We start from the raw sequence: 18,448 nt of genomic DNA, 5'->3' as shown, positions 1-18,448 counted from the left end.
ACGTCAGGGAAAAGTGGTTAGGATAGATGTTAGGAGGTAATCTTTTGACTATTCGACCGCACCCTGTGTATTCAAAGTAGCTCCACCCATACAACTGAAAAAGAAGTGCTGGTACTTACCTTCATGGGATCAGATCTAAAATACCTGGACAAATAAGGGTGCCATTCAACTCAGGCACCCAACACCATGGTGGGTCCCTCAATGCCCTCTTCATCTGTCCAAACATGAACAACAGCCTGTTGGGAGATTGCTTCAGTTTGGGAAGGAGCCAGTAGCTGTGGTACATTACATTACACGTGTTATGTTGACACTTCTGACCTTCTCAGGATTGGAGGATGGCTGTCCAAAGCGGGCCCAGACAGAGATGAAATCAGCAGCATCCTTTATCACTGTGTCATATGCCGAAGACTACGGAGGAACATACAAACTCAAAAGGTTTGTTGCCTGTTGACTGCCAGAGTACCAACAAACTATTCTCCTTTTAGGTTGGGATGTCTTTGGACCATGGGCGGTCACGGCACGGCAGACCAAAGGAGGTCTAAAGAAGCTAATGGTGGGCGGTGCTTATATTTATGAGCACAAAGGCCATATCAAGGTCATCGAGTGGATGGACTCTTCAAGCTTCACAAGTGCTCTGCAACAGTTCTCCTCTGTCAGAGGAACACCCAAACAGATACGGTCTTATTGTGATGCATATTTGTTTAGGGCTTGCCGAGAGCTGCAGATAGAATCAGGGAGCAGCAATGAGGAAGTGCAAGGTTATCGAGACAACAATGGTCTTCGACCCAACGCGCTCATCACATATGGGAGGGAGTGACTGAAAGGCCTCATAAGGTGCACCCAGCGTTCCATGCTGTTGAAGGTTGGCCCATCAAAGCTCCCTATGAAGCCTTGACCACGTTCATGGCGGAGGTCTCCGTGTAGTGAATACTCGCCCGTTGGTTCCCTGTCTCCACAGATCCAGACTCCCGTCCTCCGAGGATGGATTTGATGAGAATAATCTGTACGGCTAGCAGCGGAGGTGAGTACAAATTCTCCCCAACAACCTTTGAGCATTGCCGGAGGACAGAGGACCTTCCTACCCTGCAGAGAAGTAGGAAATGCAATCTTCTCGAGGGGGAAAAAACAGGTTTAAAAAAAAGTGAATGGCCGATTGTAATCAATGTTAGGAAGGCAGCACTCACGACAGCAAAGCATGGGTTTGTGTGAGCTCTTTACTACTCCTCTCACCAGACTTATTTCTCCTCTTCATGTATTGTTAGTGGTGGCATCTTGCCAGATACCATTCGGGGAGTCTGACCCAAGAGAAAGAATCCGCCACTTGGATGTTCAGATTTTTAGATTTTGTGTGGATGGCTAGGTTAGGCCGTGTTTGTTTTGTGTTATGCACTAGTTATGGATCCTGTTAGGATTCATCAGGCATATCATACATGAAGCAAATGTATCAATGAGGCTCAATGTCCACATTTCTTTCCTTTATGGCCTTTTTTCCATTTCAGTTTTACTTGATTCTTATACTGTCAAAACTCAATGGTGGTATATCATTGGACATATCCATCCTTCTTTGACAAGTTTGTTGAAGGAGTCATCTGTCTGTCTAGTTAAGGAAAGGGACTCCTTGACGAGGGTGGAACACAGGCTACTAAAAATCAAGATTGAAAGTGAAGGAATGGTAAACAGTCTGGACTTTATTTTTTAAATAGTGGTGAGAGTTGAACCAACTGTTACAGCTGCTTTGAACTAAGTTGATTCTTGGCAAGCAAATGTTTTGTTGCAATATATTTAATATTAGCGTCATCACACATACTGCAGCCCCTGTCCAAGTATATGAACTTCCTGTGATATACAAAGTGATGCAGTGATCCAACAAGTCCTCAGTGACATACATGTTCATGTTACAAAAATAACATAGCGAGGGGTGCCCCTATCCATGCACTGGACATAAATGGATCCGGTAGACAAAATGGCTGCTTCAGGACAAAAGCTCAGCAGTCCAGCAGTAAAAAACAGCTCCATGTAAATCCTGAGTCTTCACAAATCTTGGCATGTGCGTGGACTACACTAAAACAGCAAAGGGAAACGCACACAAGATGGTATTTTAACATAATATTTCAGAATCTAATGTGAGAAATGTCTGGGAGCTCAAATGCTGGAGTTTTAGGTTGAGGTGGAAACAGTGAAATTTAGAATAGTGATCAAGGATATAGGAAACGGAAGAGGTGCGATCTCTGACTATGGCACTGAATTGTAAATGCATCCTAAAAACAAAACAGTCAAGCACAGAGACAATAATGAAAATTCATAACAGTGATAGTTACACACTGTGGAAGCAGTGGTGACTTTCCTCCGGGCTTTTTGGTTCATCTTAGTTTTGAAGTAAAGGTTCATTGTAAAGAAATAAATACTAAATACTCAACATCACAGAGCTAAAAAAACAAAAAAACATGAAGCTAAATGGGAGAAAAAGTACACCAACAAAAGCAATATCTTTACATAGTAAACACATTGATAACTCACTCTGACTTCCCCTGCAGATGTACATTTAAAATATATTTGACATTGTACACAGCGTGATGATCTGGAAAAAGTAGGATAACAAATCCCCACGGCGGCCGTTCAGTGCCTCCTACTCCTTCCAGGGCCTTAATTGTCACTGTTCAAGGGTCACAACCTCCACTGCCTGTCCGTCCAACGTGACAGTGTTATCTATGCGTGTGGTGACAGGTGCCATGGCAACCTGGACGGGCCTGTTGCCATGGGCGAGGCTGGTCACGACGGTCTGGTACATGCTGACTGGGATCTGGACCAGACCTGAGGGGAAGAAGCAAAGAGGTGTTGGATTTAGACACAGCACCAGCACCGTGACCCTGAATGCAAAGTATCCCAATAGCTGTAATTAAGAGTTGAAATAACCAATCAATAACATCTGGCAATAATTCTAATAAATGATTATTGGTTATTAAATTTAAAATAAAATATACCAGGTAGCACTTGGGGGGTGCAAGAATGTAAAAGGTGAAGACTTTTTCCCCACCCTATGTGATTTTGAATTGAATATCTTACACTTTTGGACTGTTTGTATTGACGCCTTGAAAGAACATGAACACCTCAATGAACGTACAGGCATTTCTTAGCAATTGATTAATCGTTAGTAATCAAGTAATTTATCATTGCATAACATTTGATGGTTCGAGATTCTCGAATGTGAGAGTTTGCAGCATTTTGTACTGTTTGGATGACACCACCAACGTGAAAGCATCACCTTGGTGTCTGGCAAAGGGCAAACATAACTATTTGACATTGACATTTTATAGACTAATCATTGAAAAAAAAGAAGAAAAAAAAGAAGAATAACCAACACATTAATGAATCGTGAAAATAATCATTGGTCTTTGGCCGGAGGTTATCTTGTCACTAGACTATGTGTTTGAAACGGTGTTTGGGAGGCAGTCAATTCCAGGTAGTTGTCTGTGAAAGGAGGCACCCATGTTACAGAGACGGTACTTCTGATGAATGGTCCGATTGAACGTTCTCAGCTCCCCTCCGCCATGCCCAGCTGTGTGCGGTGTGTGTGTGTGTCTGTAGGGATTACTGCTGTAGTCACGTGGGCCTCTGCCCCACCCTGCAAGCTGTCAGTGTCACAGGCAGGCACGAAGGTCAGTGTAGGGGATGGCGGTGGCTAATGCCCGCTCCCAATAATGTGAGCTACGACACTGGACTTGAATCCTTTCAATACCTACAATATTTAAAGATTCTGAAAAAGAAAAGAAAAAGGACGAAAATATATAATGCATGTTCACAATTATTCATCTTTCGGGTGCCCGTTGTTGGGCTAGCTTGTAATTGTTGGTCCTCAAATGTGGGCCCTTGATCAGCCCACTGCTCAGTGATTTGTGACAGGGTTAAGTTTTGCTGATGCAGGTAATTGTACTGGCGGTGATTATGGAGAGCTTAGGGACGAGGGCATTGGGCCTGGCACAGCGACGTACAGACGTAGGGCAGTTACTAAGTGAAGGGCCTCATTTGGCCACTCCAACCTTGTTACTTAGACATTAAGGGCTGTGTGTGGTGTGGCCGTGTGTATGTATTAGTGTGTGTCTGCATGCCTGTGTCAGCGAAGGGTCACGACACAAGCCAATAAGCGTCGTCTGGGCCGGTGCACTTCAAACGGAGCTCTCCACTCCACCGTGTAGCACTTCAGTGATTAGCTAAGGTCAATACTCAGGAGGACTGCCTTTGGCAGCTCCATTAGTTGTTTAAGTGAGCTATTGCAGCCAAATGACTCCTCGTAGTTTAAGGAAGCAAGATGTCAAACTACAAAAGGCTCAGAAGTTAGATTTGAATAACTTGAAATTACATTAGTATTGCAAATATGCATTGTATATATTTTTGCAGGGCCGTCTGTTATTACTATACTTTCTCTGATGAAATTCAATTTATTTTTGACTAACCAGATTTCTTAAAAAAGTTAACCAATAGAAACATCCAAGGGGTGCCAATAATATTTCTGCCATTTAACACCCTATTTGGTTTCTGGTTTTCTATATTATAAAATAAACTATAACATTCTGCCACAGCAAAGCTTTCCCTTGAAAGAATGCAAGAAATCCCAACTTTGCTTTCAACAATCTATACTGTTGCACACTTTCTGCACAATTCTAAAGCCTCTTCTCCAAATAAATGGTGCCACACACTGAGCGAAAAAAAAAAAAGGAATCCAAACACACTTGTTTAATTTAGAAAAGGTCTATATTCCTGTGACATGTATATGTGTACAGCCGGACATGCTGACAGCTGGCCCAGTGATTAGACCATGGACTGATAATGGAGAGGATTGGCCCTCCTTAGCAGCCCCTGAGGATCCTGGAGTAGTGTGTGTGTGTGTTTATCCCACTGTAGGATGGTGCTGACTAGAAGATAGAAATAAGAAAAAAGATCGACAGCTGATTAAATGTGTGGAACTAAACCTTTGTTTATCATTGCAATAATATAAAGATCAATTGTAATGCATCAAACGATAAGTTTCCAAAACTGAAATGAGAAAGAAAATATAATTTACAATTCAAATCAAATTGCCAATAAGCCAGCAATTGACACACACGATGACCAAGGCATTAAGTTTTATTTGACAATGAGAGACGCTTAGTTTCACTTTAATATCTGTATTTACATGGAATAGGCCCCTGATATTTCCAGTCTACATTTAGTAATTAGCGCCGTACACACTGATATTAAGCACTGACAAGCAGTACCTTTACATTCAGATACTTTTCTTTGGTCAATGCAATCCAACAAGGACCCGCAAATGCCATTATAAACTGGTCCAATCCCAGTAGACACACATTGCCACAGCAGTGAATGAAGTATGCATGTGAGGAGGTTGGCGATGGGGGGGTCATGCATCTAAGGTCTCACTGAAAGGATGGAGTATGGCTCCAAGATACACACGCAGAAAGCACACCATCTGTCACATCAGCACAGAGTAGATTAGAGTCTACGTAGGAGCTCAGAGGCCGCAATGCTACAGCAGGGAAGCTTAAAATTAGTGAGACTAATTAGACTTGCCATAGGCGGGGGAACACAATTAGTGAAGATGTTGTGTGAAAAATATCATAAATCTAACTGACCGAAATAAATATAGGTACAGTTCACTAAAAAGTTAACACTGTATGTGGTGTATTTTGCTTGTTGACAACATCATTGGGTGAATATGTACCTGTGGCATCTTGAACCCCTGCCAGTGCCCCAACAGCAGCTGCTGTCTCCGCCAGGACAATCTGCCCTCCGCCTTGTAGGGTGGCTTCTGCCAACGTCGCAACAGCATGGGCTGCTGCCTCACTGCAACACACAAGAACACACACGGCCATTATAGTGTACAATAAAAAGAATTATTTAAAAAATGGATGTACTCTTCAGCTTTCGGTTACAATCATTGGTACAAAGCAAATTGTACCCCCCTCCCCCTACAAACACACACACACACAGTCAGCTCACACAGGCAAGGGTTATTATAGAGACGTGGGGTGAAGTGGTAGGAGTGTACGAGCTGTAAGAGGCTTTTCTAGTCTGGACTTATAGAGAATCTGTCACATCTCCCAAAAGGCCAGGTGCTCCGGGTCTAACAAAGCAGTGTTATTGACCAGATCTACCCAGTGGAATTACCACGAGCCTATTATCGCACCAGCTTCGTTATGAATTAATGGAACTATTCACAGCTTGGCTGATAATCACATCTGAGATGAGAACTTCAGATGGTCAGATAAGAGGAGGCGGAGCTAAGAGAGTACAGACGGAGACAGTAAACGGCAATGATGCACTCACACCGTTGTAAGTGAATGACAACCAACTGGATGTTGTTCGGTGAGACAATAGTAGTAAAATCTGGCAACATTAGTAACATAATTCTTATCGACCCTTGAAATACGGATATTTGATGATAATTCTTGCTGTCATATTGGTATACATTTTGTTTCGGGCATGGCCACTTTGTGATTGACAGGTCGCTAGGACAGCGTTGGCAGCTCTAAATGTTTTCATCTTAGAACTTTAACTCTTTCACGGTGTGTTTTCAGTTCATGAAAGTACATTTTTGGCTCCAAGATGGAGCTGACCAAATGCCAAACTCAAGGCTTCAAAATGGCAGTCCACAAACCAATGGGTGACATCACAATTACCACATCTGCTTCTTATATACAGTCTATGGTTCTGCAGTTGACCGCAATGCATTTTGGAACACAAGATGGTTTCATCCACACAGCAGACAAGACAGTGGGAGAAAGAGGCTCTATTCTCCCTCTGGAAATGGGAAGCAGAACAAATGTTCCAGAGCCTGTGGAGCAGAGAGCCCAGAGTAGCTTGGCACAGGTAAACAGGGGGGGGGGGGGGAGAGGAAGAGGGACTCAGGTGGGTGCAGGTAACAAGTCCCAATGGGACATACCCATACACACCTGAAATGATTGCCTTGACACGACTGCAGCGAAAAACCAGCGAACACGTTAGCACCTCAGCAAGTCTGACTGATTAATCTGGCAAGTTAAAACCTTTACTGACAATATGAAAGATCATGACCATCAACAGATGTAGATCGGGAAGTGTCTCCACAAGCTAGAGCTCTACAGAGTTGAGTTGCAGATAAAGACCACAAACTAATTATATTCATGAGCACACTTTCAACCTGCTGTATGCTTGCAGTGAAATCAGATCCTGCAGAAACGTGGCCCTCATGTGGTCGATCCCAGCTGAATATAATTGTGTGTCGCTGATTTCCCTCCAGAAAAGCATTACACCAACAACAACCCCTGTGCATCTTTTATTACTAGAGGGGCTGCATTTCCAGACGCTGCAGACAACCTGTTGCTAAAGGTCAGCATACTGTATCCTCAACTCGTATAGTCCTTTAATTACAGGAACAAGTACATGGTCTCAAAACTATGTTATGTGTAATCAAGCATTTAAGACATTTTAGTAAACAAAATCATACTGAGCAATTAGCACATAGAATTGTGAACCCTGCCTCTATAAAAGCGACAGGCTAATTAATTAGATGCTGAACTAGGATGAGAGGCATTGGACTCGTCCTCCAGGGGACCCCGGTAACCTGCCCTGACAGTTGTGCCATTCTCATCCAGGTATCATGGCTGCCTGAATAATCATAGATTCTTCTTACTGTGATGTTTTGCTGGCTCCACCACCAGTGGCTGAAAACCCTTGAGCATTATCTCAGTAAACGCTGAACACCAAACTGTACAGTATGTGTACATTAAAAAAGTGTATAACAGCTTTATGCAAGAGTTTCCTCTCTATTACACAAGTGTGAAGAGGTAACATTGGTGAGCTGAGGATACTAGCCAAAGATGCACTTGAGATCTATAAGATCTTATGGTCTCAATAAAATCAAAAATAGTGACTAGCATTCTCCAAATGAGAATAAAACACACTGATCCTGAATATTAAAAATGACTAAATATGTAGATATGCATTTGTTTTTAATTCAGTACTAATTTATCAAGTTCTAACTGAACTGTTTCCAATCTCTTGACCCCCCCCCCCCCCCCCACATAAATATGCTATCCTTCCTTTCTAACGTTGCCCTCAACCATACAAAGTGAAAGCCACCTAAATAACATCGAGATGCTATTTACTTCTAACTTTAACAGCCTTGTTCCCCTAAAGCCTTCTCCCACCCTCACCTGTTAAGAGCCATTGTGACTGTGGCTCCGGGATGCATTTCGTGACTGGCAGCTATAGCGGCTTCAGCCAGGGATGCTACTGCCTGTGTGGCCTCTGAGGCGTGAGTAGTTTGAATTGTCATCTCGCCGCCCTGGAGGGTGGCCCAGTTCTGCTCCACCTGCAGAGGGAAAATATATAATTTCACAAGGAAAACAAATGAGTATCTGAGGTTGGGTGACACAGATTCCATGAAACTGACTGTTATTGGATTATTGGTTATCTGGCATGTGTTTTGACTTTGTGGTGCTGAACGGACAGCTCCCAAGCTTTACACGCTGTACTGATTTCGCTGAGGAAGTAGTTGATTCAGAGTTTATTACTACAGTCTGTGTGTGCTGTAGTAATACAAAAGTGATTTGTGGTATGTGTCGTGTGCATGAGGTTGTACCTCTCCATCAGTCACAGTGGTGTAGTTGACCTGCGCAACCGTAACACCGGGCAGCTCCGACGCATCTGCCAAGGTGGCAACTGTGTGTCCTGTGCCAACCTGAGAGAAAAGGGTGCAGTCAAAAAAAAATAAAAAATGTGAATGGCTGGTGTATCACACCTTAGAATGGCTGAAAAAGATTGTGATGTGTAAAAGTGCACTAGTACTAAAATGTACCTGGATGAGCGAGACCGTTCCATCAGGGTTGTTGACGGTCTGTACCACAGTTTGTTGGGGCACAAGGTGAGCGATACTCTGCGCAGTGGTCATATGGTGATGGGCGGTGGTTGTCGTAGTTATATGATCTTCAAAAGCGTACAACAGATCCTCACGACCGTGCTGCTTGTAGCAGTTCTTAACGATGGTCCGCAACGCCTGCGTCCAAGACACCTTGGGGAACATAAATACAAGTTAATATGGCAAATTGTTCTCCAGACTTGTTTAAGGACTACCAACATTGATTCTGGGACCCAAAAAGAGATAACAAATCCCTTGCTTGTTAACTATTTTGCCCCATCTAAAAAGTGGATAAATCAAGGCTTATTAAGAAAAAATGCCATTTAAAGGAGGGTGGCTACAAAAATCAGTATTTCCCTGCAAAGTATCAACTTAGGATATCATTACCGCAGTATTTCGCTCACCCTCTGTTTCTGCTCCTCTGTGCGGACGTCACTGCGGACATTGGCCCAAGGGATGTCCTCTGGCCACCACAACGGCTTGCAGCTCTCCTTACCCCAGCCAGGCTTCCCTCGGCCCGTCGAGTACTTCAGCATTTCTGGGATGAACGCTCGCAGCTGGGCCTGAGACAAAGGGGAGATGCATAGAGAAATGAGATGACACAGACACCAAAACTCCAAAGTGGACACACATAAGCTCACACGCCCTTGGGCAGGCAGCAGGAGGCGCGTATTGATCGGGAACCCGCTGACGGGTGCTGAGTTGGTCAAGGCCTGCAAATAGAAACAGGCTGTCTAAAAAGGGGAACAATGCGATCATGTTTATTAACGGACCAATCTATGGCTGTGGCTCCAGCCTGACGTGTCAGACAGACAGACACCATGGGAAAATACGGGGTGAACCAACACAGTTCAGCAGTCAACCCGTCCCCGCAAAGGCTCCAGTACACTCAAGTATTAACAAGGTTAAGCGGGCCAATATTGTGAAAAATTGACAATTTGACAATGTCAAACTAAAACATTAGATTTACTTTGGTCAGTCAGGATGTGTGCTACATTATGGACTTGTTTAAAGACTTTGTGTTTTTATTAGTCCACTTTGTTTGAGTGAACCATTCACAAACAATGAAGTAAGGGAGCCAAGCATCTTTAGTGCAGGTCGTTGGAACTAAAAAAGCAGCTGTAATTGCTGCCTAATTGCTTCGCCCGGAGTCAAGAGACCGGCACTCAACTAGTCCGATCTCCAGAGCCAGGGCTTGGTGTTATCACTCATTGTAAAAGAGGAAATTATCAGATTTTTGGGGCTACTACCAATATTTTAGAGTTTGTGCTTTGTTTTTTATATGAATATATTGGGAAATCTATTCTTTGTCTAACAGGAACACATTAATTAAACTACTGGTTGCTTTGTTTGCCATGTTTGAATGAGAGGCTTCTGTAATGTTGCACTGTGCCCCATAACAGGGAATGAGTGGGGGTCTTAATCTGATTTGCTTGCTATTGATCATCCGCCAGCAGACATACTTCCCGTGTGGCAGTGGGTGGCATGCCTATCCACTCCCCATCACCACTTCCAGAACAAGCATGCTCTCACACTCACTGACAGGCTGGGGTGGGGTTTAGTGCCAATGTCCTCTGTGTCCTAGTAATATGCAAGCATCACCGGGGGATTATATTGCATAATGAGGCACTGCAGCGTCTGCCTGCCTTGACATCATGGGCTAAATTTGTTTCTGGGGGAAATAAATCCATCCCCCTTTTTTTTTTTTTCTCCCAAACTACCTTTCACACAAATATGTGTCAAATTGGATCGTGATAGAAAATGCATGGTCGATACTTAAATCACACCAACTTTGGAACAACACATCCAGTGGTTTCAGTAAAGGGGCTTCACTTGAGCAACACTTGGCATACTGACAAAACAACGTTGATTAACCCCAAAAATACGGACTTAGTAGCAAAAAGATGCTTGCATTTCCACCTGTGGCTCATCCATGTGTGAATGTGTGTGGATTGCATGTGTGCAAGGCCAGATGGCCTAATTACACTGGCGAGTGAGTTAAGTGGCATGTTGTGCTCGCACCCACCACTCCACCCCCCTTTCCTATTCTAAACCTTCAAGCAATGGTTCAATCAGCATTTAGGAAGGCAGCTATGTTGCCTAGTCTCTGGTCCTAACAAGGCTAGGGGGTAATTATGGGCTCAGGCTAGACCCAGGATCACCTGCTATAGATGCTCCATATATCGGACTGGCCGGGGCCTCTGCCAGCGTTACTAAACCTCACTTGGGGTTTCTTCAGCTGCATTAAACATAATGCAGATGTCTGCATAGACGACAATAAGGCCTTCCAGATAAGGATGTGGAGTGCATGGTCTGAATTAGCTCCCTTTCATTGCTGAGTTCTCATTTTCACACTTGTCATTTCCAACGTCGATCATCCTTTCCAATGACTGTAAAACATCCCGTATCCAACACTTGAAGCACACACGCCTCTAAAAACACCCACCTTTACACCTGGCTTGGCCAAGCTGAGTGAGGCAACATGTTGCCTCACACATGATAATCTCATCCTACAACCTCCAGAAAAACAGGCACAAACCAACACCTGGCCTCCGAGGACCCACCAGGCCCTGGTATTGGCTATTGTCCTCCCAGGAGTGAGGACTGTCTCTGAGGGCCACTGTCATGCCGGCTACTCTGACTCTGATCCTGAGAATGCGTCAGCAGCCCTGGGATGGAAGAGTAAACAAGTCGGGTTCCCTCAGGTGAAGAGAGTACTCAAGCTGCCAATGGTGCTAATGTTGCAGTGTACGATCTACCAAGATCAGGGTACTCTGCACATCCTCTCACTGGTACCACAGCAAGTCTCGCAAAGAGAGGAGACTTCAGATGCGGACAATACCTATGCATCAAGCATACGTTTGCCTGAATAACAATGCCAAAGTCCCACTTTACCAAGAAAATGTATTCTAGAAATAATTGCTGGTTAAACACGAAAGAATCAAACTAATAAAGGGACACTGATGGACATGTAAAAACGGTTGAAATCTAATGTTTAACCTTGATTCATATTCAATTGCTAGCTGAACTAAAAACATACATGAAACACAAACCGACGCTGATTTGTTGCCAACTGGTGCCCTCTGCTGGGACTGTCGACACGTTTGTTTGTGCCTCAGACACCAAAAGGGAGTTTTGGACTCCTCAGTTTCTACGAAGGAACAGCTGTTTAATGGACCATATTATGTTGGACCATGATAGATAAGCAGAGGGAGTATTGAGCCTGACCTGCGTCATTTTGTCCACAGAAACAGGTATGCCATCAATTGTGAGGGGGGGCAGCTCTGAGGCCAGGTCTCCACAAGCGGGGGCATGTTCAGCCAGAGCGTTCTCCAGATCCTCCAACATCATGCCCTTATACTTCCTCACCTGGAGGATAGAACAGTTGTGGCACAGTTTTAGTTCAGTGCTGTAGCCATTTGCTAATTGTTGATTAAATCAACAGATGAATGGGTTGACTTCCTTTTGGACGATCATTTAATAGTGAAGTCACCAAAAGACAAATAATTGCAAATAATGGCTGACTGTAACACTCACCACGTTCTCCAGAGGAGCAGCGCCAAACACCTTGAACACAGGGTTGGGTTTGGAGGGAGAGATACACAGCACTATGGCCTGTTGGCCCACTCTGGTGGTGTACTCGTCCAGGGTGGCTCGCAGTTTCCTGTAAGCACACAACATCATTTACCTCCTGGTTCACAGTCAAAGTACAACAGCAACTCTGTCTGAGAGTGAACTGTAAGTGACATACTATGGAAAATACATGGTGGAGGTATCGGGGACTTTTGGCCTATTGGTGTCTGAAGCTCACCTGAGCAGACGAGTCTGCTGCCTCTTGCGGATGGAGGGGTTGGATTCAAAGATATGAGGCCTCTTTCTTTTCTTACCAGTTGCCACGGCAGCAGCAGCTGCCATGCCTACTGGCCCTGAGAGAGAGAGAGAGAGAGAGATCATTTTTGTATTGTTAGTAAAAGTAGAGTCTAGTAATTAGAATGAAGGATATTCTCTAGACTGTCTTTGAATGCCTCTCTGAGATGAGCTTTCAATAATGTTCAGCCTGCACAATTCAATCTTCTTTTTTTGGTTTCGATTTGAATAGTTTTTTTTTTTTAAAAGGATGAAAGTGAGATTTAAAAAAGATCTGAGTTGCAACTGTGTCTCACTGGCTCCATTTTGTCCCTTAACAACTTAAAAGAGAAAAAAACAACATAAAAAGCATCATCAGTAGGCAAGACAGCAGAGTGGCACTGTCTCTACAAAACAGGCTACTGGCGCCATCTGTTGTTCAGTCAAAAGCATTACACTGAGGTGGCTATGGATGTTTTACTGGATCAGCAGAATTCATCAGAGATGCAAGTTAAAACCATCTCCTTGTCTGCCAGACACTGGTTGGGAAACCTGTACCAGTGTTTTTGGATGCTTCTTATCAAATAAATGCCACTCCCACTAACTTGGATCCACCAAAAGCTCTGCTTCTCGCTACTGGGTCGAGTCTAGATGTACCTGCGGCCGCCAGGTGAGCGGTGATCTCATCAGTGCCAGCCGAGTTGAGGATGTCCGTGTCGTCGTAAGGATCATCATCTGGCGAAGACGTCGAGTCTTCCTCAGCGCTCATCATGGATGCTTCCGTAAAGGTGGCCACGTGTACCTATACACAGTGATGATCCAAATATAATGGGTTTAAATCACCTGAGTTGTTCTTTCTGTACTAGTCTACCAATTTAACTAGCTGGAAAAATGGTTTCAATATCTTGTGAATAATGGGAAGAAAGATGTGCACCTGATGAACTTGTTGGCTGACGGCGCTGGCCTCGATGGTGGTCATGTGTTCCGTCTGGTGAATGACGTGCTCATCCATTATTGGCCACCTGGTCTACACAGCTGGATCCACGGTACAAAGACTGAGGAGAGAAAGAGGAAAAGAAGAGATGGAGCATAAGATAATGACAGGAACTGTTGTTTACCCTTTAAAAGGTGCCAAAGTAAATTGAATCTATTCATTAATGGCACAGAACTCGTATGGGGAGTAATTCCTGCTTCATTGGCTATTAATAAACACCTTAGCAGATGTATATTATTGCATACGCACAATGATGACATTGGTGGGCTGACACGTCTCTTCAGTGTCGCCTGGAGGCCGGCCACAGTGCCTGTGGAGTGGCAGACTGTTATAAAGGAGACAGTGGACCAGCTTTTTACCCTTGCAGGTCTGTTCCAGGGGTCATGGGAGGGCGTCCATCCAGTCTACATGTGTAGCTGGCCTATGACCGTGTCCCCCCAGGAGGCATGTTGGAATACAGGGTACCTGGGTCATTGCTACAAGCCATACGGTCCTTGTATGACCAAAGGCAGAACTGTGTCCGGCTCCTTCAGAATGTGACCTTCAGCTCGCACTGGGGCCGTTTGCAGCCGAGTGTGAAGCAGTTGGGGTGAGAGTCAGTACCTCAGTAATCTGAGGTCATGGTTCTCTGCCGGTTCTCTTGCACCCTTTGGGTTGGGAGTAAGTCCCTGCCCCAAGCATCTCGGGGTCTTGTTCACGAGTGAGGGTAAAATGGAGTGGGAGATGTACAGGGGATTCGATGCGGCGTCAGCAGTGCTGCGGGTGTTGTGGTAGAGAGAGCTGAGCGGTAAGGCAACGCTCTCGATTTACCAGTCCATCTACGTTCTGACCCTCAGTTATTGTCATGAACTTTGGGTAGTGCCAGAAAGAATGAGATTGCGGATACAATCAGCCGAAATGAGATTCCTTTGGAGGATGGCTGGGCTCAACCTTAGAGATAGGGTGAGGAGCTCAGACATCCGGAGAGAGCTCGGAGTTGAGCTGCTGCTCCTTCGCGGCGAAAGGGACCAGCTGAGGTGGTTAGATCAGGATGTCTCCTGGACGCTTCCCGTATAAGGTTTTCCAGGCACGTCCAACTGGACGGGGTGGACCCAGAACACACCGGACATACAGTATTACTTGTCTGGCCTCTGGGTTCCTCAGGAGAAGCTGGAAAGCGTTGCTGAAGAGAAGGGTGTCTGAAACACACCGCGATACGTCTCGGATAAGCGGAAGCTAATGGATGGATGGACAATGATGTAACATGTCCTCAAAATCTACCATCATCTATATTGGAAGATGTGCTTATAACCATATGATGGCATAGCTACGTCACACATAATTAGAATTCCATATAAATTAATCAGACATATTGCCTGGTACATTAATCTGCATATATTTTGTATATTTATGTGAACTCCAGTGTACCATGAATGCAAATTCATATAATATAATAAAATATAATATATTAGGACCATTAAACTCAAGCAATATATTTACCAAACTGCGACCATGCACAGCTGCCATCATTGCCATTTATTTCACAGGAGGTTTTGGTACATTATTTCACTAAAGCCCCAAAAATTGTATTTATCAATAGTGCAAAAAATATGCCCATATTTATCTTTGTGCTTCCTGCCCGCGTGCACTGACTGCACCACTGCTGCTCCGCCTCTAGACGGCTTCATACTGCATCAATAGAGAATATTATTTGGGATAACAACAGTGATCAAAGCATGAAGATGTTTCACTTTCCAATTTATTATATGTTAAATCATAGGTTTCACAAGAAATTAATTTACAAAACAGCATTCAACACATTATTGACATTAATATTGAATGAGTCACACTACTTAGATACTTAACAGATTAAAATCATTCAAATGGGAACTTCTGACAGTATATAAGTAAGTAGTAAGCAAGCAAGTCTAAATGCAGTCAGTCTGAGACAGTGGAAGTGTCTCTTTATACACCGGTGAGGAGCATCTGTGTGTTGAGTAGTATTGTAGTCTGACAGGGTTGAAAATCATTCGTACAATAAAGTTGTACTAAACATACACACACACACACCCACACATACAACTACAATATGCTTTTGTCCACTTAAGATATCCAGGAGTCTATCAATACGTGGTCAATTTAGACACTTGCTCAGTGAAATTAATCACTGGGACAGATGTATGGGCATCACTTGTTCAATTGAACCATGCTGGGCTGCTGATATATGGATCATGCATTTCAACAGATCTGTCCCATGCACTAGTGTTTTCTCACTGAGAGAGACTTGGACAGGAACATTGTTGACACACACATGTTTGTTGGTATTTAACATCCCCTGTAACAACCACACAGGCACTGCTGGTCGGATCAATGGGATGGTGCACGACCCCACAATAACATCGTTTTTTTAAATCATGACCCATGGCACACAAACAGGGACATTCTCTATCTAGTAAGAAACGTCCCGCATTAAACATCTGCATCAAACAGGCAACGTTGCTGCTCAAACGGTGCAGCAACGTTAGCAGACGTGCCGCCGGTTGTCGGTTGACAACGACTACCAAACAGAGCTAAGCTAGCAATGTCATACATTTGGCTAATACGCTAGCTAGCGAACCGTTTGGCGGTGCAGCGTCGGTCCTCTGAATGGACATTAGCTGTGATCGTGAACGGCAACACGTCCCCGATGTTGGGACGCCGAACAAAATCGAATTCAGCGTGAAACGAAAAGGCAGCCAGCGAAACCTGGTGCAACACAGCAAGCTAGCACGAAACCCGCGCAATACGAAACAAAACAGAGCGCTACGACAGGCCCAGCGGCCTGCATGTCACCCCACAGCTATTCTACTCTTTATGAGCATGTTGTTAGAAACATGATTCCTCGCAAAAAAAAAGCCAGAAATGTATCAAAACCGCGTTCCCAGTCAACATCACAACAATCCGCATCTTTCGCCACCAAACGCTGCCGGGTTCGATGGTGCGGCTGCGCCGGGGCTGAAATAGATGGAGATTGCGCGGTAGGGCACTAACCTCAGAGCGGCTGCGCTACTTCGGGCCTGCGCTGTACAGTGGGGATGGAACCGAGCTCTAATGGCCGACAGAGGGGAGCCAGCAGCAAACACAACGAGTAGACTGCCGCACACAACAGTGGTCTGCACTAGTGATGCCTTCAGGTGCTCGTCCTGAGCCTCACTCTCATACGGTCACGATGCACACACTCGTTCGTGCATTTTTTTAAGCCTCTTTAGCTAAAAGACTGGATATAAACACTATTACAAAGGGTTGTTCATTCCTTTCGTTTCACCGAAAAAGACACATCGCGCCGATGGATGCACTACGTATGTTGACGTAGTGGAATAGTCAGAAAAAAAAGCGTTAGCATTATAAATGGTGATTCATTTCATACTTTTTTATACCAATACTGTAGTTGCACATATTAAGAAATGTCAATATATATATATATATATATATATATATATATATATATATATATATATTATTTTTTTTCTTGGAAGTTGCCAAGCCAGTGCAATATCCATTATGTAAAGGTAACACATTAGTGAAATAGAGACGCAACATCAAAAATGTGAACCACAGATGTTTAAGCAAATAATAGCGAGTCTTTTTGTATATAAGCCTTCATTTCATGCGCAATAATAATTGTACCGTGGTTACATAATGCATTGAAACATTAAAAGGGGTATTGTACGTTGTTCTATTCATATCACAGCGATTGTGATTTCATATTTAATCCATATTGGCCATTCATGCGCCATTAATTAATATATTATATTTCCGATAGTTGTTGAACGCCACATAAGATCTGGGAAACCACGCCCCCTTTCCACTGACACTCTGAACTCGACTGAAGAGCGAGACAGACCGTCAAGTTATGTGCTTGTCGGGATACTTTCACCAAACAAAAACAGAAAGAAAAACAGTTGATGTTAGTTATGTCGAGTTAGTGTTGAAACATATTAATGTCTTAATTTAAGAAAACGTCATTGCCGACTAAAGAGCAAATAACGCTGGATCAAAACAAACTTTCCAATTACCCCAATTATCACCACCTGTGTCAATCAGGCGTTCTGTATCACTTTCTACACGAAGCTGTTGATTCCCCCAGGAGGTTAGTAGCGTTTCTGTTCAAAACAATGTTTAACCTACCAGCTGACAAGTAACGTTATACTCGGGTGCATACAACTAGGCAAAGGTAGTCAAAACTATTTTGGAGAAACTTTATGATAATTTTGGAGGCTGCAGTTTGTACTGATTTATAGAGAAACTGTTTTATTAATATTTAGCCTACCCTCATTGATATGAATGGGGTTGAACATTAATGGAAACACCTGTCAGTATAACGCAATCCAATTCAATAGAAGCACACAACTTCAGCCTCCGAAATGATCGTGAAAATCTAATCAATTCATCTCTCAAAGAGTTGTAACCAGAACCAAAACATTAGGATGGGAGGCAGGACTATTGTAAGAGACTGCATTGGTTTTAGCTGGCTGCTCTCATACACTGGCCACTGAGTGGCTGTCATATTTAAGTCTATCTATCTATTTTTTTTTTTTAAGAGTGGCCTAATTCTCTCTCCTCTTTTAGCTTCACATACTCGAGAGCCAATCAGTTACTACCTGTGGCAGTGATGTCCAAGACATTTGGAAGGTGAAAGTCCCTTAATCTCATTGCCGGTTAACTGCTACTCTATACTGTATAATAGCATGTAATGT

The 18,448-nt window shown here is 43.8% G+C and overlaps 1 protein-coding gene across 2 annotated transcripts; it reads right to left on the bottom strand.

The window, feature by feature from the left end:
* Positions 1 to 1,667: 1,667 nt before the first annotated feature.
* nrf1 (nuclear respiratory factor 1) lies at positions 1,668 to 16,875 on the bottom strand. 2 transcript variants are annotated; one of them, XM_034526575.1, is made up of 12 exons: positions 16,743 to 16,875; positions 13,674 to 13,794; positions 13,397 to 13,541; positions 12,705 to 12,819; positions 12,431 to 12,557; positions 12,122 to 12,262; positions 9,298 to 9,456; positions 8,834 to 9,046; positions 8,618 to 8,716; positions 8,190 to 8,362; positions 5,717 to 5,838; positions 1,668 to 2,811 (listed from the first exon to the last, which is right to left on the bottom strand). In XM_034526575.1, exons 2-12 carry the CDS (start codon positions 13,749 to 13,751, stop codon positions 2,651 to 2,653), a joined length of 1,533 nt encoding a protein of 510 aa, XP_034382466.1. In that variant the 5' UTR covers positions 13,752 to 13,794; positions 16,743 to 16,875; the 3' UTR covers positions 1,668 to 2,650. The 2 variants fall into 2 exon arrangements, with proteins under 2 accessions (XP_034382466.1, XP_034382467.1); XM_034526576.1 differs by having other exon boundaries at positions 8,190 to 8,347.
* Between the last annotated feature and the right edge of the window lie 1,573 nt (positions 16,876 to 18,448).

The sequence above is a fragment of the Cyclopterus lumpus genome, chromosome 23, assembly GCF_009769545.1.
Source record: "Cyclopterus lumpus isolate fCycLum1 chromosome 23, fCycLum1.pri, whole genome shotgun sequence".
NCBI lineage: Eukaryota > Metazoa > Chordata > Actinopteri > Perciformes > Cyclopteridae > Cyclopterus > Cyclopterus lumpus.
The sequence above is the reverse complement of the archived record's forward strand: the minus strand, read 5'-3'. Positions and strand labels throughout refer to the sequence as shown.

Excerpts from the sequence above, each read along its gene's own strand:
- nrf1 (XM_034526575.1), bottom strand. The coding sequence starts at position 13,751 with ATGGATGAGCACGTCATTCACCAGACGGAACACATGACCACCATCGAG. Across the intron at positions 13,542-13,673 it reads TCAGCCAACAAGTTCATCAG|GTACACGTGGCCACCTTTAC; the intron begins GTGCACATCTTT and ends CACTGTGTATAG. Across the intron at positions 9,047-9,297 it reads CAGAGGAGCAGAAACAGAGG|GTGTCTTGGACGCAGGCGTT; the intron begins GTGAGCGAAATA and ends ATGTTCCCCAAG.